Here is a 22155-nt window from a genome sequence, read left to right on the forward strand (position 1 = left end):
TGATTGGCTTGTTCTTAGCAACACCACAGGCCAGGGATCCGTAACCAAGGAGGATTGGACATCATGCAGAAGGGCAGATTGCACAATGTCCTGTGACGACCTGATAGGCCAGGGCGTCACAGCCGCTCTCCAGCTACATCGCTTCGCCCCCTTTTCGGGGAACTTTTTAGACTATGTTCCCACGTTCAGGTTTTCAGATGCAGTTTGTAAATCCAAAACCGAGAGTGGATTCAAAAGTCAGAGAAGTGTAAGGCGCACTTTTATCTCTTGGTTAATTTTTAAAATTTGCAAATGATGAATCAGCATCGAATATATAGAAGACGAAATTCACGGCGACGTTGTCAAGCAAATGCAAAAGAAAATGAGTACTAGAAGAATTAATGAAAGAATGACACAAAAAGAAAAATGCTTAAAATATATTTACTCAGAAAAAAAGGGTACATATTAAAAATAAAAGAATTTATATAGACAAGCATCATAAGGAGCGGCGAACTGAAGGTTTAATCCTTAGTATGTAAAATGCAGCAACACCTCACCCCGGCACTGTGCCGTAGAGCGGGACCTTGCCCCAGCACTGAGACATAGAGAGGGGAACCTAGCTCTGGCATTGTGACATAGAGCGGGATCTGGCTGCAGCACTGAGATGTACAGCCGGGACCTTGCCACAGCATAGTGGTGTAGAGCGGAACCTCGCCCTGGCACTGAGACTTAGAGTGGGAACTCCCCCGGCACTGTAACATAGAGCAGGACCTCACCATGACACTGAAAGGTAGAATGGGACCTCTCTCCAGCACTGAGACACAGAGCGGGACCTTGCTCCGGACTGTGAAGTAGAGCGGGACCTCGCCATGGCACTGGGATGTAGAGCAGAACCTCGCTCCAGCACTGTGAAGTAGAACGTCACCTTGTCACGGCACTGGAACGTAGAGCAAGACCTCAGAACGGCACTGGGAAGTGGAGCGGGACTTTGCCACGGCACTGGGATGTAGAGCGCCACCTCTCCACGGCACTGGATGCAGAGTCGGACGTTGCCACGGCATAGTGACATAGAGCAGGACCTCGCCCCAACACTGTGATCTACAATATGGATTGTGATGCAGAGTGGGATCTCGCCCTGGAATTTTGATGTATAGTGTAACCTCGCCACGGCACTGTGATGTGGAGCGTGACCTCATCATGGCACTGTGTGAAATAGAGCTAGACCTCACCACAGTACTGTAACGTAGAATGTGATCTGGTCATGGCACTGTTGCGTTGAGCGTGACCTTGCCCTGGCACTGTGGTGTTGAGTGGTACTTCACCCAGGCACGGTGATGTGGAACGGGACCTCGTCCCGGCACTGTGACGTGGAGAGAGACCTCGCCACCGCACTGTTATGTAGAAAGGGACCTCGCCCCAGCACTGTCAGTACTGAATCCAGAAGTCTATTACATTACAACCATACAGAAGGGACATTATGAGTATTTTATAAAAGTATGAGTAAAATGTAACTTGTATACAGGATTCGGGATGAGTGTCCATCCTCTGCTATTGTAGTAATGTGTTTTGTAGGCACTGACTGCTCCTCAGCTGTTTTCACATCTTATATATCTTGCTCTTTGGCCAGCTCAATGAACACCTGGTGAATAAATATGAAGCTGTGTTAGAATAGATCTGGAAATGTGCCCGCGCTTCCCCCATGTATGGCAGGACAGGACAAGGTTACCTGTTCCAGGGTGGGCTGGGAAAAGCTGTACTCTTCTATGTTGTAGGCTCGTTTAGCTGTGGAGAGGAAGCCGCAGATTATTACACATTATCTATATATATAATTGCCTTATTCTGTCTGTCTGTCTGTCTGTCTGTCTGTCTATCTGTCTGTCTATCTGTCTGTCTGTCTGTCATGCTCCGAAATTGTGTCCTTACGGTGACACAAAGCTGATTGGCCGCTGGGCTCGCCATGGCCCCGCCCCCCCACACGGATTGGCCTCTCGCCCCGGCTCTCTGCAGGACCCGCCCCCCTCACGCAATGCACGCTCGCTCTGGCCCAACTGACACGGAGCTCCGATTCCCAGGTGAGTACACACACACATCAGATCACACTCACTCTCACACTCACTCTCACACACACCTCACACATCACAACATGCTGGGATATCGCTTGCTTCTACACCGGCTCCGTCAGGATCCCGGCAGCACCAGACATAACCTTGCGATGCTGGGATCTTGACGGAGGCCGTGAACGCTGGTAACCATTATAAACATCGGGTAACTAAGGTCCCTTAGTTACCCGATGTGTATCATAGTTACCAGTGTACACCGGCTCACACTCACTCTCATACACACCTCACACACACATCACATCGCATCCACACATCAAGGTCCTGCAGCTGCGGAACATACACACACATAACAGCACACACACACACACATACACACACAAATCAGATCACACTCACACACACCTCACACATCACATCGCATCCACATACTCACAACATCCTGGGATATCGCTTGCTTCTCGGCGGCGATACTGTGCTGTTGTGAGCTTCCAGGACCTGCCGGGGGATCACATGGCCAGAAGCATGTGATATCCCCGGATGTTGTGAGTATCAGCGCGTATGTGCAATATCGTCAGTGTGTGTGTCTTTGTGTGTGAGTGTATGCGATCGGGTGTGTGTGAGTGTATGCGATCGGGTGTGTGTGAGTGTATGCGATCGGGTGGGTGTGTGTGGGTGTGTGTGAGTGTATGCGATCGGATCTGTGAGTGTCGGCAGAGGAGCACGGCGTGCTGGAGGAGGCTGAGAGGAGAGTGTGTGCCCTGTGTGAGCCCTGTGTGTGCCCTGTGTGTGCCCTGTGCGAGCCCTGTGCGAGCCCTGTGCGAGCCCTGTGCGTGCCCTGTGCGTGCCCTATGCGAGCCCTGTGTGTGCCCTGTGCGAGCCCTGTGCGAGCCCTGTGCGTGCCCTGTGCGTGCCCTGTGCGTGCCCTGTGCGAGCCCTGTGTGTGCCCTGTGTGTGCCCTGTGCGAGCCCTGTGTGTGCCCTGTGTGTGCCCTGTGCGTGCCCTGTGCGAGCCCTGTGCGAGCCCTGTGCGTGCCCTGTGCGAGCCCTGTGTGTGCCCTGTGTGTGCCCTGTGCGAGCCCTGTGCGAGCCCTGTGCGAGCCCTGTGTGTGCCCTGTGTGTGCCCTGTGCGAGCCCTGTGTGTGCCCTGTGTGTGCCCTGTGTGTGCCCTGTGCGAGCCCTGTGCGAGCCCTGTGTGTGCCCTGTGTGTGCCCTGTGCGAGCCCTGTGCGAGCCCTGTGTGTGCCCTGTGTGTGCCCTGTGCGAGCCCTGTGCGAGCCATGTGCGTGCCCTGTGCGAGCCCTGTGTGTGCCCTGTGTGTGCCCTGTGCGTGCCCTGTGCGAGCCCTGTGCGAGCCCTGTGCGTGCCCTGTGCGAGCCCTGTGTGTGCCCTGTGTGTGCCCTGTGCGAGCCCTGTGCGAGCCCTGTGCGAGCCCTGTGTGTGCCCTGTGTGTGCCCTGTGCGAGCCCTGTGTGTGCCCTGTGTGTGCCCTGTGTGTGCCCTGTGCGAGCCCTGTGCGAGCCCTGTGTGTGCCCTGTGTGTGCCCTGTGCGAGCCCTGTGCGAGCCCTGTGTGTGCCCTGTGTGTGCCCTGTGCGAGCCCTGTGCGAGCCCTGTGCGTGCCCTGTGCGAGCCCTGTGCGAGCCCTGTGTGTGCCCTGTGCGAGCCCTGTGTGTGCCCTGTGCGAGCCCTGTGTGTGCCCTGTGTGTGCCCTGTGTGTGCCCTGTGTGTGCCCTGTGCGAGCCCTGTGTGTGCCCTGTGTGTGCCCTGTGCGAGCCCTGTGTGAGCCCTGTGTGTGCCCTGTGTGTGCCCTGTGCGAGCCCTGTGTAAGCCCTGTGTGTGCCCTGTGTGTGCCCTGTGTGTGCCCTGTGCGAGCGCTGTGCGAGCCCTGTGCGTGCCCTGTGCGTGCCCTGTGCGAGCCCTGTGTGTGCCCTGTGCGTGCCCTCTGCGCGCCCTGTGCGCGCTTTGTGCGAGCCCTGTGCGAGTCCCATATGTGCCCTGTTTTGTGTGTTGGGGTTTACATGGCAGCTGCAGTTTTCCTATCATCATGTTGTCATTCTACAAGCCTCACTGATCAGTGCTGAGCGGCTGATCTTATACTTTACGATTTTATATCAGTGAAAAGCGTCTATTCTGGGCAATGGGTGTTTGGGCCATAGCTGGTGCTAAGTCCTATATTCCTTTGTTATTGATATGTTATATATTAATAATGTATTTGTGACTTCAATAATTTTGCATTAAGTAGAATCATTTTGAATATTTTCTGTAGTTTAGAGACGACTTTATAGAGCAATCTATATATATATAATTGCCTTATTCTGTCTGTCTATCTGTCTGTCTATCTGTCTGTCTGTCTGTCATGCTCCGAAATTGTGTCCTTACGGTGACACAAAGCTGATTGGCCGCTGGGCTCGCCATGGCCCCGCCCCCCCACACGGATTGGCCTCTCGCCCCGGCTCTCTGCAGGCCCCGCCCCCCTCACGCAATGCACGCTCGCTCTGGCCCAACTGACACGGAGCTCCGATTCCCAGGTGAGTACACACACACATCAGATCACACTCACTCTCACACTCACTCTCACACACACCTCACACATCACAACATCCTGGGATATCGCTTGCTTCTACACCGGCTCCGTCAGGATCCCGGCAGCGCCAGACATAACCTTGCGATGCTGGGATCTTGACGGAGGCCGTGAACGCTGGTAACCATTATAAACATCGGGTAACTAAGGTCCCTTAGTTACCCGATGTGTATCATAGTTACCAGTGTACACCGGCTCACACTCACTCTCATACACACCTCACACACACATCACATCGCATCCACACATCAAGGTCCTGCAGCTGCGGAACATACACACACATAACAGCACACACACACACACATACACACACAAATCAGATCACACTCACACACACCTCACACATCACATCGCATCCACATACTCACAACATCCTGGGATATCGCTTGCTTCTCGGCGGCGATACTGTGCTGTTGTGAGCTTCCAGGACCTGCCGGGGGATCACATGGCCAGAAGCATGTGATATCCCCGGATGTTGTGAGTATCAGCGCGTATGTGCAATATCGTCAGTGTGTGTGTCTTTGTGTGTGAGTGTATGCGATCGGGTGTGTGTGAGTGTATGCGATCGGGTGTGTGTGAGTGTATGCGATCGGGTGGGTGTGTGTGAGTGTATGCGATCGGATCTGTGAGTGTCGGCAGAGGAGCACGGCGTGCTGGAGGAGGCTGAGAGGAGAGAGGCTGATCCTGGGGAAGGCTGGGATATGGAGGCTGATGCTGGAGACGGAGAGGCTGATGCTGGGGACAGAGAAGCTGATGCTGGGGACAGAGAGGCTGATGCTGCGGGAGGCTGATGCTGGGGACAGAGAGGCTGATGCTGGAGACAGAGAGGCTGATGCTGGGGACAGAGAAGCTGATGCTGGGGACAGAGAGGCTGATGCTGGGGACAGAGAGGCTGATGCTGGGGACAGAGAGGCTGATGCTGGGGACAGAGAGGCTGCTGCTGGAGACAGAGAGGCTAATGCTGGGGACAGAGAGGCTGATGCTGGAGACAGAGAGGCTGATGCTGGAGACAGAGAGGCTGATGCTGGAGACAGAGAGGCTGATGCTGGGGACAGAGAGGCTGATGCTTGGGACAGAGAGGCTGATGCTGGGAGGAGAGAGGCTGATGCTGCAGGTAGAGAGGCTGATGCTGGCGCAGCATGGCGGATGGAGCACCTTTGGGAGTGCGCAGCATGGCGGATGGAGCACGTTTGGCAGTGCGCAGCATGGCAGATGGAGCACGTTTGGGAGTGCGCAGCATGGCGGATGGAGCACGTTTGGGAGTGCGCAGCATGGCGGATGGAGCACGTTTGGGAGTGCGCAGCATGGCGGATGGAGCACGTTTGGAAATGCGCAGCATGGCGGATGGAGCACGTTTGGGAGTGCGCAGCATGGGGGATGCAGCACGATGGGGAGTGCGGAGTATGGCGGATGGAGCACGTTTGGGAGTGCGCAGCATGGGGGATGCAGCACGATGGGGAGTGCGCAGCATGGCGGATGGAGCACGTTTGGGAGTGCGCAGCATGGCGGATGGACCACGTTTGGGAGTGCGCAGCATGGCGGATGGAGCACGTTTGGGAGTGCGCAGCATGGGGGATGGAGCACGATGGGGAGTGCGGAGTATGGCGGATGGAGCACGTTTGGGAGTGCGCAGCATGGGGGATGCAGCACGATGGGGAGTGCGCAGCATGGCGAATGGAGCACGTTTGGGAGTGCGCAGCATGGCGGATGGACCACGTTTGGGAGTGCGCAGCATGGCGGATGGAGCACGTTTGGGAGTGCGCAGCATGGGGGATGGAGCACGATGGGGAGTGCGCAGCATGGCGGATGGAGCACGTTTGGGAGTGCGCAGCATGGCGGATGGAGCACGTTTGGGAGTGCGCAGCATGGCGGATGGAGCACGTTTGGGAGTGCGCAGCATGGGGGATGGAGCACGATGGGGAGTGCGCAGCATGGCGGATGGAGCACGTTTGGGAGTGCGCAGCATGGCGGATGGAGCACGTTTGGGAGTGCGCAGCATGGGGGATGCAGCACAATGGGGAGTGTGGAGTATGGCGGATGGAGCACGTTTGGGAGTGCGCAGCATGGCGGATGGACCACGTTTGGGAGTGCGCAGCATGGCTGATGGAGCACGTTTCGGAGTGCGCAGCATGGGAGATGGAGCACGATGGGGGGTGCGCAGCATAGGGGATGGAGCACGATGGGGAGTGCGCTGCTTGGGGGATGGAGCACGATGGGGAGTGCGGAGTATGGCGGATGGAGCACGTTTGGGAGTGCTCAGCATGGCGGATGGAGCACGTTTGGGAGTGCGCAGCATGGCGGATGGAGCACGTTTGGGAGTGCGCAGCATGGGAGATGGAGCACGATGGGGAGTGCGCAGCATGGCGGATGGAGCACGTTTGGGAGTGCGCAGCATGGGGGATGGAGCACGATGGGGAGTGCGCAGCATGGCGGATGGAGCACGTTTGGGAGTGCGCAGCATGGCGGATGGAGCACGTTTGGGAGTGCGCAGCATGGCGGATGGAGCACGTTTGGGAGTGCGCAGCATGGGGGATGGAGCACGATGGGGAGTGCGCAGCATGGCGGATGGAGCACGTTTGGGAGTGCGCAGCATGGCGGATGGAGCACGTTTGGGAGTGCGCAGCATGGGGGATGCAGCACAATGGGGAGTGTGGAGTATGGCGGATGGAGCACGTTTGGGAGTGCGCAGCATGGCGGATGGACCACGTTTGGGAGTGCGCAGCATGGCTGATGGAGCACGTTTCGGAGTGCGCAGCATGGGAGATGGAGCACGATGGGGGGTGCGCAGCATAGGGGATGGAGCACGATGGGGAGTGCGCTGCCTGGGGGATGGAGCACGATGGGGAGTGCGGAGTATGGCGGATGGAGCACGTTTGGGAGTGCTCAGCATGGCGGATGGAGCACGTTTGGGAGTGCGCAGCATGGCGGATGGAGCACGTTTGGGAGTGCGCAGCATGGGAGATGGAGCACGATGGGGAGTGCGCAGCATGGCGGATGGAGCACGTTTGGGAGTGCGCAGCATGGGGGATGGAGCACGATAGGGAGTGCGCAGCATGGCGGATGGAGCACGTTTGGGAGTGCGCAGCATGGCGGATGGAGCACGTTTGGGAGTGCGCAGCATAGCGGATGGAGCACGTTTGGGAGTGCGCAGGATGGGAGATGGAGCACGATGGGGGGTGCGCAGCATACGGGATGGAGCACGATGGGGAGTGCGCTGCATGGGGGATGGAGCATGATGGGAAGTGCACACCTCCCCCCAACACACACACACATACGCGCGCGCGTGCGCACTGCACAACACACCACACCACACACACACACTGGGAACCACAAACAACTGCCCTACACAGACACCCACACACACAGACAACGCTGCACACACAAATATACGCACATACCGCACAACACGCACATTGCACAAAACATACCTCCCCCCAAAACACACCACACACACACAAACTGCGCAACACACACACAACGCTACAGACACACAGCGCTCCACAAACAACGCAACACACAAACAACACTGCTCTCACCCCCCATCACACCCAGACAACATCCAGAACATGTACAGCGCCCTACACAAACACTTGGTAACTACACACAACAACATATATATATATAGAACAAAAATCATACATGAACTACACAATACGTAAATTCTAGAATACCCGATGCGTAGAATCGGGCCACCTTCTAGTCAATAATAATGACATATGGTACCACTGCCAAATGTGATAAGTGGCGTTGTAAAACATGCAGGTATGGCGCCACCCCTTTGCTAGAAATGTGCAGTGTATGGAATTGCAAAATTCCCATGACTGGGTTGAGCTGCCATACCACACACACAAGGGTGGTGCTGTTTCTAGACTGTAGAGCATAAGCACAGCCATGTGAGTGAGACCTCATACCTTCCTCCAGGAGAAAGAAGGCGTGCGACAAGGTGCCCACATCTTCCTTTGGTATCTTGTATGCCAGCAGTGAGGAGAATCTGCAGGAAAAGAGCAAGAAAATAGCAGAGCTCAGATGTCCTGTGTCATCACCAGTCATTACTCACACATTCTGCCCCCCCCCGCTCCTATTATTACTGCTGATATACTGTGCATACTGAGCGTGCATGATAGTACCAGACCACAAACAATCCTTTTGTCACATCTTTTTCCATATTTTCACTATTTATGGATGTTATCAAGAAGTAATGGAGAAATGAAGTGGAGGGATCTGACTACAGATGGAATGTTTGTGGTCTGTAACCATGGCGATGCATAGAATGTGACTGGAAAGGATTCTACTCATAGCAATGACACAGGGCAACCCTCACCTGTCCTGTCGCGCTCCATGAGGAAACAGCCGCATAATTTCCTTGTGGATTTCATCCGGCTGCTGGGAATCTTTCACTTTGATCTCCAAGAGATAGTCTTTGCCAAATTTGCTCTTGAGTTCCTGTATAGAGCCGATGCATCTGGGAAGAAAAGCAGCCATTTATCTGTTACTCAGCACCAGATCTACTACATATGTCCGGCCACCTGATTGTTAACAAATTCCAAGTCTAAAGGCCCCGTTACATGCAGGGACATCGCTTGTGATCTCGTTAGCGATGTGACACGCCCAGATCGTAGTTACGATTTTCCAAGATCCCTCATAGGTCGTTTTGTAGCGGTCACACGTACACATCTCACAAACGACGATAAATCGTTCAGCGATATATTGTTTGACCAAGGCGGTCGTATGGATGTTGTCCGTCGTTGGCAGGGTGTCAAACGTAGCAATATGTCTGCTGCGTTCCAAACGAGGAACAATATTTTGAAACTGAACGACGTGTCAACGATCAACGATTTTCACCCTATTTGCGATTGTTCGGAGTCGCACGTAGGTGTCACACGCAACGCCGTCGCCAATGACTACGGAAGTACGTCACGGAAACTGTAACCCCCGAAGACATATCGTCAAATAAATCGTAGCGTGTAACGGGGCCTTAAGAAATAGCAAAAAAAGTGAACTGCTGAAACGTCCGAAGAATTTTCATATATATTGCAGCTCTTCTGCAGATTTATGTGTCTCCATGGTAATAGACTACAGACAACCCTTATGTAGTCTGAACTTGCAGTCATATGTTTTCACTAATTTGTACCTATGTACCAAATGAATGCTGGCAAAAAGTGATGTGCACAAGAAGGGGAACAGATTCTGACCACAGACTATTGTAGTCTGTTTACATGGAAATGCATAAATGCTGTAGAAACAAAAGATTTTTTTATATCTAAATGCTTTGGAAAATAAAGGCGGGCATAACCTTTACTAGTTACGGTTGTCAAATTTTCAGCTTTCGATTTACCTGAGTTTTCCGGAAATCATGATGGCGACCCGGTCGCACACCGCCTCCGCCTCCTCCATGTAGTGGGTGGTCAATATCGCCCCACGCTCCTTGTTTTTGAAAGCCGCTCTGATGGCTCTCCTTTAGTAAAAGAAAAGCCAATAACGTAGAGCTGCTGAGTGATGAATTGGGATTGTCACTTTTTTTTGCCCATCCTTTCTTACCAGAGACGCTGCTGACCTTTGGGGTCCAGCCCTGTAGAGGGTTCATCCAGGAGAACGACAGTGGGATTACCCAGCATGCTGATCGCAAAACACACCTGAAATGGAAAACAACAGATCAGATATCTCAGGACCAAAATTGATTCAAATATCTTGGCTTTGATTTGTCCAGGGGGCAGTCCTATTTCCTTGATTGACAGGTCATAAGTCTTCCCCCTGGACTCCTATAAGCCTGTGCTTTTTACATTAATGTACTCAGCTCCTCTTACTGGTGATGGATAGAGGACCCCCACATTTTCTACTCAAATCCAATTATACATGTGTGACCGCAAAGCCGAAGCTCACCTTTCTACAGACCCCGGCCGATAACGTCTTAGCTGCTTTTCCCATCTGGTCTTTCAGATCCAAAGCATCGGAAACGCTGAAATGACAAAAGCAGAAAGTGGATTTTGTGAAAAAGTTCCTACAACTTTCTCCTATACTTTGTGTTGCTGTTCTTCACCATATTCAAAATCTCTTCTATAAGTCTGGAAATGTAATTAATTTTTGTTTTGAGGCTAAAAGTCCTTCCTGGTTTTAGGATGATTTCCCTTTGAACGTCTGGGCAAATATGGACATAACTGTACTTCTGCAGCGGGGTCCAAACCACGATCGTGAGGCGGCAATAGGTTATCTTGGCAAGTGGATCACTAAGCAGCCTCGCACCATTTTGGTACTGCTATGAAGCTTCCCCACCCCCATAAAAAAAGTGCTTCATCATAAAAAAATATTAATTTAAATAGTAATTAATTTTTATTACCTTGCAGAGAATCCTTTGCAGGCAATGACCACCTGAAATCTGGAAGCCATGGACGTCACCAAACAGTGGCGATGCCTTGCCGCCTTTACTTCAGTGACTTCAGTTGCACCTTGTTTGTGGGTCTTTCTGCCTTACGTTTTGTCCTAAGCATGTGAAATGCAGCTCGATGGGGTTGAGATCTGGTGATTGACTCTGCAATTCCAGAATATTTCACTTCTTTGCCTTAAAAACCTCCTGTGTTGCTTTTGTAGTATGTTTTGGCTCATTGCCCATCTGTACTCTGAAGCACTGTCCTATCAACCTTGCTGTATTTGGTTGAATCTGAGCAGAAAATTTCGCCCTGTTCACTTCAGAATTCATCCGTCTCCTTTTGTCTTCAGTCACATAATTAATAACCACTAGTGACCCAGGGCCATTGGAAGCCATGCCTCACCATCACACCGCCTCCACCATCTGTTATAGAGGATTTGGTATGCTTTGGATCAGGAGCCGCTCCAAGCCCGATCCAGAGTTTCTTCTTCCCATCATTCTCGTACAGGTTAATCTAAAGGGGGTTTTACACGCTACGATATCGTTAACTTTTTATCGTCGGGGTCACGGTGTTTGTGACGCACATCCGGCAATGTTAACGACATTGCAGCGTATGACACGTACGAGCGACCTTAAACGATCGCAAAAGTGGTCAAAATCGTTTACCATGGAGAGGTCGTCCTGAATCAAAAAATCCTTGAATGTTCACAAGAAACATTGTTTGTCGTCCTTTCTGCTGCACACATTGTTACGTGTGAAGCTCTCTGACTGACAAACAATATCGCACCTGCGTGCGTCATCAACGACACGGGCGGGCGTATAATCACATTAAGATCCACGCCTCACTTGCCCTGATAGGGCAATGCAACTAGGTTTCCATTGGCCACTCTATGAATAAAAAGTTTGTGATTACATCTGTTTCACAAACAAAAACCATACATGCGAACAACCAACCTTGCCAGAAGCCAAAGGAATCACACCACAGTCACGCATCTGCACACATTTACGTGTTAGTTGACCTATCACGCAAGTAGCATGTTGTAATTGAATTTTCAGGAAGCACGAAGGGGAGTTGTAGGGGCGTGACGATAACACGGCAGGGAGTAGGCTAAGCACGGATAATACGCCTCGGTCGATGGTGCGATAGTTCAAATACATGCTGTGTGACGCCAAACACACGACCAACAGCGATATGAAAAAATCACAAAACAATGAGACGACGTTAGTGCGATCATTTAGTGTGAGTGCTCCATCACGACCAAGGAGCAACACAAAGATATCACTAAAGCGACTAGGGTGTGTCTTATCGCTCAGGATCGCTAGCGAGATCGCTAGTGATATCGTAGCGTGTAAAGCCCGCTTTAGTCTCATCTGTCCTCTGCTGCTTTTCCAGAACTGGGCGGTTTCTCTAGATGTTTTATTGGCAAAATCTTCTGGCCTATTTTCAAGGCTAATGAATGATTTGTACCTTGTGGTGAATCCTGTATTTGCTCTCATAAATAGAGATGAGTGGATCTGTTGAATTTTGGTTCAGCGGGTTCAGCCGAACTTTAGATAAAGTTTGGTTTGGGACCTGGACTTGACCTGAACCCCAATTGAACTCACTGATTGGGCAGTTCATGTCTCTTACCACATGCAGACAGCCATAAACAGATCACTTCTGGGGGCGGGTGGGTGGGTTTTTTACATTTTTTTTTTGTTTGGCGCACACTACATCCGATCACGCTGTTGTTACGCCCAGTGCAAGCCGTTCAAACACTGCAAGCTGCTGGCACTGGGCTGAGCACAGAGCTTACCCGAGGACAGCAATGCTCGCACGAGTGGTTTACATAAAACGCCGAACCCAAACTCAGTTTTTTTTATAAAGTCTGTGTTTGGCACAAATACCGAACCTTGGGTTCCCTCATCTCTACTCATGAAGTCTTCTCTTTAATGTAGACTTAGATGCTGAAACAACTACTTTCTGAAGAATTTTCTTCACTTGTGTGGATGTTGCAAAAGGATTTTTCTTTATGATAAAAATGATTCTGCGATCTTCCACCACTGCTGTTTTCTGTGGATGTCCAGGCCTTTTTGCGTTCCCAAACCTCACCAGAGCGCTATTTTATATATATATATATATATATATATATATATATATACATATATATATATATATACACACACTATAAGGATAATAATAATATTAATGATGGCCATTACTTACCGTCTGATGGCCGTGGCTGCATCTTTCTTCCTCAGGCCTTTAACAGCAGCATAAATCTCCAGATGTTCCCTCACTGTCAGGCTCGGCCACAAGGGGCTCATCTGAGGACAGTAGCCAAGGAAGGCAGTGGACTCATCTGTTTTCTGGGATAAGGGGGATCCAACCCCGCACAGCTCTATCTGCAGATAGTGAAGGATTATTGTGATGGCAGCATTGTGTCTCTTCTGCATTTACTGCAACTACAAGCTCCAGAAAACGAAAACGTCTTCCTGGGCACCCAGATACACCCAGAGTGGAAAGGACCATGGACTGCACTTATTTCGGCTATGACATCTGCTGAGAAGTAAATAAATCCTACTCCACCTGTAACCTGTGCAAGTTGAGAATTGCAGGACTAACAGTTCCTTAATATAAAACTGTTCTTACAAGCGGGATGGATTTGGGAATTTGTGCAAAATGCAATTAATATCCTGCCACCGTCTGCAGAATACAGGAGCTTTTTAAGGGCAGCCTGTATTCTGTAAATTAAAAGAAATTGTTACAACCTCCATCATTGGCTAGAACTAGAGATTCAAAGGGAATCAAATTTGCCTAAAATTTTATAAAAGAAAAATCTCATTTGCCAAAATTAGAATTTTTTTGTATTTTGATTCTGTTGAATCCAGCAAAACTGGAGAAGGATTAAAAGAGGATCTGGGGTTCTCACTGTAAAATCCCTATTTCAGAGCCTTCATTAGTAGATACAGGAGACCATCGGTGTATGCTGCTGCCACTAAGAAGCTGACACTAGGTAATAAAAAATTAGCTCCTCCTCATCAGGGTACTCATACCGACCAGCATAGAGTTATCAGTTAATAAAAGCAGTAGGAGAAGCAACAGTAAGTCAGGAACATAGCTGAAAACAACATAGTTGAATACAAGAAAACTCTGTACAAGGTCAGGTGCTTTGTCCCCCCAATGAAGGCTTTGAGAAAGGGATTTTACATCGAGTACAGAAAATCCTCTTTTCTCTTTCGTTTCATTGGGGGACACCATTGGATATCCAAAATTAGTTCCAATGGAGGGATAAGTAACAGGAATAATTCCTGGATGAGGCTGAGGTCTGGGCTACAGCCACATGCAGAATCTTCCTTTGGAAGCTTTCATCTACCGAGATGTAGGTGTGCACTCAGTAGAACTTGGAGAAGGTATTAACAGTTGACTAGGTAGCAGCTTTACAAAGCTGCAACAACTGCAAGGGTGGAGTGAGCATTGACTCCCAGTGGGGGTGGCCTGTTCCTTCCTTGATATGCTGCCAAAATGGCAAAGGGGATCCAGCAAGTGATAGTGATCTTAGAAGTGGGGAATCTCCTGTGACGGCCTTTCGGAATCACGAACAAGAAGTCGGAATTTCTGACGAGATGCCAACTTGTGGAGAGATTGTTCCCGAGGATGAGTCGGGGATGGACAGAAGGATGGAAGAATGATGTCCTTGTTGAGGTGAAAGGGAGAGACCACCTTGGGGAGGAAGGACAAAACTGAGCATAGAACCAACTTGTTCTGATGGAAGATCAGGAAGGGGGAGCAACAGTAGAGAGCCGCCAGATCTGATATGCACCTGATGGAGCTGATTGCCACCAGAAAAGTAATTTTCCAGTAAAGGAGTAAGAATGTGCCTTCTCAAATGGGCTCTAAGAGAGGACCCTGAAGAACGTGAAAATCCAGATTGAGATCCCAGGGGTCCACAGGAGGCCAGTATGGAAGAACAGAATTGGTGACCCATTGCATGAATGTCTTGACCTGAAAACAGAAGACTAGATTGCGTTGGAACAGGATGTACATTTGTCCATGTGATTTTTGTGCTGAACAAAGAGAATTATTTCTGAAAAGTGTTGACAAAGATCATGATCCTTATCTACCTGAACTTGGCATTACTTCCACGGTAGCGCAGTCTTTAACCCTTTCAACTATCTACATTGAGGGAGCTGAAAGACAGGTTGTAGTCAAGACTTGACTGCAAAAAGGAAAGGAGGAAAGGTTATTTGTCTAAACTCGCACCAGTGGAAAAAGGCCTTCCAAATATGGTGGTAGACTCAGGGAGAGGAGGCTTTCCTCGCCTTGATAATGGTCTGGATGACCTAGAGCGAGAAACTTGTGCATCTCTTAAGAAAGCGGCTTCAACAGCCATGCCGTTAAATTGAGAGAATGTAAATTTTGGAGAAGAGGGGTCCCTGGGAAAGGAAGTCTGGACAATCCGGGAGCTTCTATGGGGTATCCACGAGAAGACTGACTACTTCTGTGTAACACACTCTTCTGGGCCAGTCTAGCACCACAAGGATGACTAGTACTACTTCCGCTTTGAGCTTCTTCATGAGTCTGGGTATCAGGGTTAGAGATGGAATCAGATAAGGCAGGTTGAATTTGAGCCCATGGAAGAACAAGGGCATTGGAGCCGACCGCTAGGAGATCACGGGACTTGGAGACAAATTGAGGAACCTTCTTATTCATCCTGGATGTCATCAGGTCGACGTCGGGCGTGCAGATTTGATTGAAGACTTCTGGATTCAGAGACCATTCGCTCAAGGAGAGGATTTTGCAGCTTAGGAAGTCGACAGCCCAGCTGTCCGTACTGGGAGTTTTTACCGATGAAATTGCTGGTATCATCTGCTTGGCCCATGAGAGGATACGAGAGACCTCTGGGTTCTGCCTTGGAGATTGATATGTGCCACGGCTGTGGCATTGTCGGTCTGAATGTGTACCAGATGACCAGACAGACGGTCCTACCAGTGACGGAGGGAAAGATAGATGGCTTTGAGCTACAGAATACAGAATGTTGATGAGGAGAGAGGACTGCTGGGAGTCCCAGTGTCCCTGGCACCATAGGTTTGTGGAACACGGCACCCCACCGAAGGAGACTGGCATCCATTGTCAGAATTAGCCAATGCAATGGGAAAAATGATCTTCCTTGGTGAATGAGAGTACAGCGTTGCCACCAAATCAGGGACTGTTTCACTCATGGAGAAAGGATGATGGGATAAACCTTCTTCTCCCAGTGTGATAAGAGAGCGAGTTGGAAGGGATGGTTTCCATTGTGGTAACCATCTTGCCCAGCACGCTCATGCAGCATCAAAGAGGACAGGGCGAGCGTCTGACATCGTGAATGCCGAGCAACAGGGCAGTGACCTTTTCTTCAGGAAGGAAAACTATGGTACGTGCTTTATCGAACAGCCTTTTAAGGAAAACTATACATTGGTCAGGGATCAAGAAACTTCACCTTGTTGACGATCCAGCTCCAACAGGACAGTGTCGAGAATGATCCGAAGACTCTTGCAACAGCCTCGATGGGATGGGGCCTTGATCAGAAGCTCGTCCAGATAAGGGATGACCATGATCCCTCTGGCACGAAAGGATGGCCATGTCGGCCACCATGAGCTTAGTGAAGACTCTGAGAGTGGTGGCCGGACCGAAGGGAAGAGCTATGAACTGGAACAAGCGATCTTATACTGCGAAACAGAGAAACCTTTGATGACTTGGGCATATTGAGATGTGAAGATAGGCGTCCTGGATGTGCACAGAGCAAATGGAACTCTTGGGGTTCCATGGAGGCAATCACTGATTGGATGGACTCCATCCTGAAGTGGCAGATGCGATTGATTTGAAAGGAGTTGGGGTAAGGAGGACCATAGCAGTAGGTCACCGGGAGTCACCAGGGAGGGGCAAGGTGTTCCTGGGACAGGAATTAGATAGGGGTACCCTGCTGCCCAAAGGAACAAAAGGTAAGGAATGGGGTACTTGTCCAGGCACCGTTCCAATTCCTTCTTTGCAGAATGGAAGATGGCCCTTGAGGGGTCTTAAGAGGCAGTCTTTGGGGATGGATACATGTTCCCTCACGAGTTTTCTTGCTATGGAGGACAAGCAAGCTGTGGATGTATGGTGAGGACCATCCAGGAAGCTGCCCCGAGACACTCTTGATGAGTTGGGGGAGTAGGGACCTGCAAGGCAGACCTGAGCAGGTACAAAGTGGATCAGACCACACTGTTGTCTTGGTCTCTAGGTGGGGAGACAGAGTGAGCGGTTACACCAGAGGTCTCAAACACGCATGCGGCCCCTCAGGCTGCTCCTTGCGGCCCACAGGCACATTCCCCCCTGACGATCGCTGTCGGTGCAGGGGCTGCAGCAGTCACTGCTCACTGCTTTAATTTCAGATGAACACCTTACCGGTGCTGCACAGAGTCAAACTCTCTCTGCACTATTCCAGTGCCTGCCGCTAGCCAATCAGAGGCCAGCAGCTGATGCGTATGACATTACCTGCTTGTATCTGATTGGTCATCTACCGCCATTGGAATAGTGCAGAGAGAGCTTGACTCTGTGCGACCACGGCAAAACGTTCTTCTGAATTTTTGATAAAGCACTTGCAGCGACAGCGATTGTCAAGAGGTGCCTGCAGGCTAGAGAATGCCGAGGAAACGGCGGACAGGTGAGAAGAATGTTTTGGTGTGTGTGTAGTGGCACAAGAGGAGACTAGGATGGGACATTTCTAGTGTGTGTGTGTGTGTATATGTGTGTATATGTGTGTATATGTGTAATGGCACAATAGGGGACCAGGATGGGACTTTGTTAGTGTGTATGTGTGTGTGTGTGTGCGCGTAATGTAACAATAGGGGACCAGGATGGGATATTGGGATATGTGTGTGTGTGTGTGTATGTATGTGTGTGTGTAATAACCTGCAGGTAACGGGATACGCAAGGACTGCACGGAACCACGGGGGTTAATCAATGCAAATTTAATAACATATTGCACAACACAGGTGGAGGAATAGTGCGGGAAAGGAGGGAGAGAAAAGCGGGAATGTGCACAGCAGTATATATAATGTAATATACATACAACCACTTTGAATAGCTTGTCAAGGGTGGGAAGCCTCAGATTGTACTCCCAAAAGCAAAACACAAAAATCCTTATTAAGCAAAAAAAACGCAGGGTCCTTGTTACCTTACTTGCATAACACAGTGCAGAGTCTTTTCCTATCTGTCCCTAACTAAAAGTAGTGTGCACACTTAACTGCAGGTTTCAGCGTGGGGTACCTCGTCACCGTTGGGGCCCGTATTCCGCCGCAGACACCTCTAAAGTTCAGTCTTTGTCCCGTCTCTGTAATTTGCCCGTGCTGTCTGGCTCCTCGCTCCACATCCAGCCTTTCTTGGATCTGTGTCTTGGGGAGATGTCACGAACACTCAGGTACTTGGACCTTGTTCAGCAGGGCAGAATGCAGCCTTGCCTTCTTCAGCACGTCCGAACACACACACCTCAGCATAAACAGCTACCAAACAAAACTAGCTCCTCCTCACATCCTGTTCAGGACTGTACCAAGTAAATCAAGCAGCAGGGGTTTTGTGCCCGCTGTTCTTTGTTTTGACAGCAGGTGGCAGCATAACAAGGAAAAGTTCACAGTCTTCTAACCTATATATGTAAATGTTAACAGGTCTTACATGTGTGTGTGTGTGTGTGTGTGTGTGTATAGAATGGCACAATAGGGGATCAGGAAGGGACATTGCTACAAGAAGAGGATCAGTAAAAGGGACATTAGTACAAGAAGAGAACCTGCATGGGCCCATTAGAAAAAGGGGACAAGGATGGGCACATTAGTACAGGATGGAGACAAGGATGGGGCATATTAGTAAAAGGCGACAAAGACGGTTATATTACTACAGGATGAGGACCAGGATTTGAACATTATTTCAAGAAGGGGAACAGGATGCTAATTGTAAAACTATATTACTTACAAGAAAGGGATAAAATGTAAACAGAAAAATAAAGCATGAGATTGTTTTTACTATCAAAAATGTTTTTTATATATACGGTATATATATTTAAACTAGTGATAAGCAAATGTATTTGCAGAATAGTGGGGTATTCGGTGTATTTGTTATATAGCGAGTAATGGTGTATTCGCCTCGCTATATTCGGATGTCCCACACAGCATGTTTGGCGGCTGATTTGCAGCTATTAAATATGTTGGGCTTCTTAACCAATTACTGTAATGCCACAGCCATCTTGGTTACAGCATTACTATGATTGGCTGGTCTCCCAGGGTTATAGGGTCTATAATAGCCTTCTGCTGCCATTTTGCGCACATTAAAGTGCCAGCGTCTCGCTCCAAGCCATTCATACTCACCGATCACCGGCTGTCACACTGCTCCTGCTGCCTCTCATTCTTCTTCCCTACCGCTCATTCGCCTCATTACATATTCACTGCACCCTCTCATTAGGCTCATACACATTCACTGCTTCTTCCGACCACCAGCGTCTGTAATTGGTTGCACTCATACCCGCCGCAATGCTGAGTGACAGCTGTCTGACTGCAACCAATCACAGCCGCCGGTGGGCGGGTCTATATCATACAGTAAAATAAATAATTTAAAAAAAACGACATGCGGTCCTCCCTAATTGTGAAACCCAGCCAAGATAAAGCCTCACAGCTGGGGGCTGGTATTCTCAGGCACATTATTGGGAGCACCCCAGCTTGAAAAGATCAGCCAGCAGCCGCTCGGAATTGCTGCATCCAATAGATGTGACAGTTCCGGTACTTTATCCGATCATCCCGATTGCCCTGATGCGGTGGCAATCGGGGTAATGAGGGGTTAATAACAGCGCACAGCTGTCATCAAGCCCAGAATTAGTGGTGGGAAGGGGTCTTCTATGAGACATCCCCCATCACTAATCCTATTATAACTAAAAGAAATACATGTACACCGAGAAAAATCCTTTATTTGGAATAAAATACAAAACCACCCTCTGTTGCCCAAGTCACATGATGTAACTGATAGACAATTGTGAAATGAATAATAATACATGACAAATTTTAGGTAAACAGTTCTGCCTCCTACTGACACTAACCTAAAATGGATTAGCTTTGTACCAGTTGGTGGGTGTACCCTGCTGAGGAGGATTTAACTTTTTTATTGCCTAGTGGCAGTAGCATACATCCATGGTCTCCTGTGTCCCCCCAATGAAGCGAAAGAGAAATACCTTATTCAACTCGCTGATCACCTTTCTGCTCACCACAGCACCCCTCCCGGTCATCCTTGTGGCTCTAGTGATTTATTTTCTTAAAGGGAACCTGTCAGGTCCAATATGCACCAAGAACCACAAGCAGTTAAGGGTGCATCTTGCTAATCCCTGCCCAACGTCCCTGTATATGGTGGCATAGATAAAGGGATCTTTAGAAAAGGTATTTCTAAAGATCTTTTATCGTATTCTAATGAGCAAGGGGACTAGTCCCCTGGGCCTTCGTTACCCTGGCTACTCGCCCCATTAGCATGTTAGTATGCCCCTATGAGCATGTGTGACGCCCCTGGACTATCAGGTCGTCACAGGGTATTGCACAATCTGCCCTCCTGTGCAGTATCCACATCCTTCTTGGTTATGGGTCCCTAACTATATGGTGTTGCCTACATCAGCTAATCAAATCCTAGATACACCCTGCACCACACCCACCAAACACACCAGTGGATGGCTTGAGTGGAATAGAGTCGCCCACCTGGGGGGTTGGAGAGGGGAGGTCAGGGGTGTCAAGAAGGAGAGAGTGGGGTCTGAGAAGTGAAAGTGAGAGGAGATTAGGAGCAGGGCTCCTGGGAAGCAATTTAGGTGGCAGACGGTGGTCTGGGCCTAGTAGGAGCTGGACCCCCAGTCGCAGGGGATCGTGGCAAGGGGCACGGATCTGTCGAGGAGGACAGCCGGTGGCCTTGCACCATCACAGGGCTGGGACCAAGGAACGACGGGGTACGTGGACCCTAGATCAGGGAGTAGCTTCAGGCAACCTGACAATTTACCCGAGGAGAACGAAGCCTTCAAGATCTGTTCCCACCTGCTCCAAAATCGGGGTACTAGCGCAATAAGGGGGATAGGACTTTCCACTCAAAACGGTCCAGAAAATCCCAAGCGTGAACTATGAGAGCAATCTCCGACACTTAGCCATAGTGGGGAGCAGGACCCGTCATGTTTCATACTACCGGGACCAACAGAGAAGTAAATTTAGTGCCAGGAGACAGGTCACGGATCACCAGGCAGCACCATTGGGAACGGGACCCGAATTAAGTTCCCCTCAGCGGCAGCGGTATCCAGAACTTTGGTTTATTCAGTTGTCGGTGTCAGCTTAATGGACTGAGTGAGTACGCAAGTGACCCCTTTGCACCCAACGGCACTCACCATCAATCACCGAGCCCCGTGTTTTCCCCCCAACCCGTGGAGGGTCACAACACCTGGCTGCCCCGTTCCATCATCCCCGGGTACTGCCAACTGCAGCGGTGGTACTCCAAATTACCACATACCACGGGTGGCGTCACAAACTCTAATACATCCCCTGTAAATACCCCCTTCATTTGAGTGGCCGCACAACCCCCGGGTCCGGAGACCCTCGAGCCACCGTGGATCTGAGCAGCTCTGCTACTGGCACGGGGCTGCACATGCTAATCAATGCCCAGCATCGGATAATGATCTCACTCACCTCTCCGCTGCCATTGCCGCCCGACACTGGATTTCGGCTCAGTGCGCATGATGCCGAAGTTACGGTCATGTGCACTACTTCAGTTTGAAGCCAGGGCGTGTAGACCCGACTTCATACTGCGCATGACCGAAACTCCAGGGTCATTCGAACTGAGCCGAAATCCAGTGTTGGGCGGCGATGGCGGTGGAGAGGTGAGTGAGATCATCCTCTGACGCTGTGCATTCATTAGCATGTTAGCATGTCCACAGGGGTGTACTAACATGCTAATGGGGCGACTAGCTAGTGGAACTAACGCCCAGGGGACTAGTCCCCTCGCTCATTAGCATACGATCAAAGATCTTAAGAAATACGTTTTCTAAAGATCTCTTTATCTATGCTACCATATACAGGAACAGTAAGGCAGGGATTAGCAATATGCACCCAGAACTGCTCGTGGTTCTGGGTGCATATTGGACCTGGCAATTTCCCTTTAAGTGTGTCAATGAATGTC

The 22155-nt window shown here is 50.2% G+C and overlaps 1 protein-coding gene across 1 annotated transcript in view; it reads right to left on the bottom strand.

Moving 5' to 3' along the window:
• Positions 1–402: 402 nt before the first annotated feature.
• Positions 403–22155, bottom strand: part of LOC142311866 (cholesterol transporter ABCA5-like) — a 214307-nt gene continuing 192554 nt past the window's right edge. The window contains exons 32-39 of the mRNA XM_075350671.1: positions 13186–13364; positions 10496–10571; positions 10154–10248; positions 9951–10070; positions 8937–9077; positions 8527–8606; positions 1706–1761; positions 403–1618 (exon numbers count right to left, since the gene is read on the bottom strand). Of these exons, the coding sequence (XP_075206786.1) occupies positions 1583–1618; positions 1706–1761; positions 8527–8606; positions 8937–9077; positions 9951–10070; positions 10154–10248; positions 10496–10571; positions 13186–13364 (783 nt within the window). The 3' untranslated portion in view covers positions 403–1582. The remainder of the gene's footprint in view (positions 1619–1705; positions 1762–8526; positions 8607–8936; positions 9078–9950; positions 10071–10153; positions 10249–10495; positions 10572–13185; positions 13365–22155) is intronic.

This window comes from Anomaloglossus baeobatrachus, chromosome 5 (assembly GCF_048569485.1).
Source record: "Anomaloglossus baeobatrachus isolate aAnoBae1 chromosome 5, aAnoBae1.hap1, whole genome shotgun sequence".
Taxonomy (NCBI): domain Eukaryota; kingdom Metazoa; phylum Chordata; class Amphibia; order Anura; family Aromobatidae; genus Anomaloglossus; species Anomaloglossus baeobatrachus.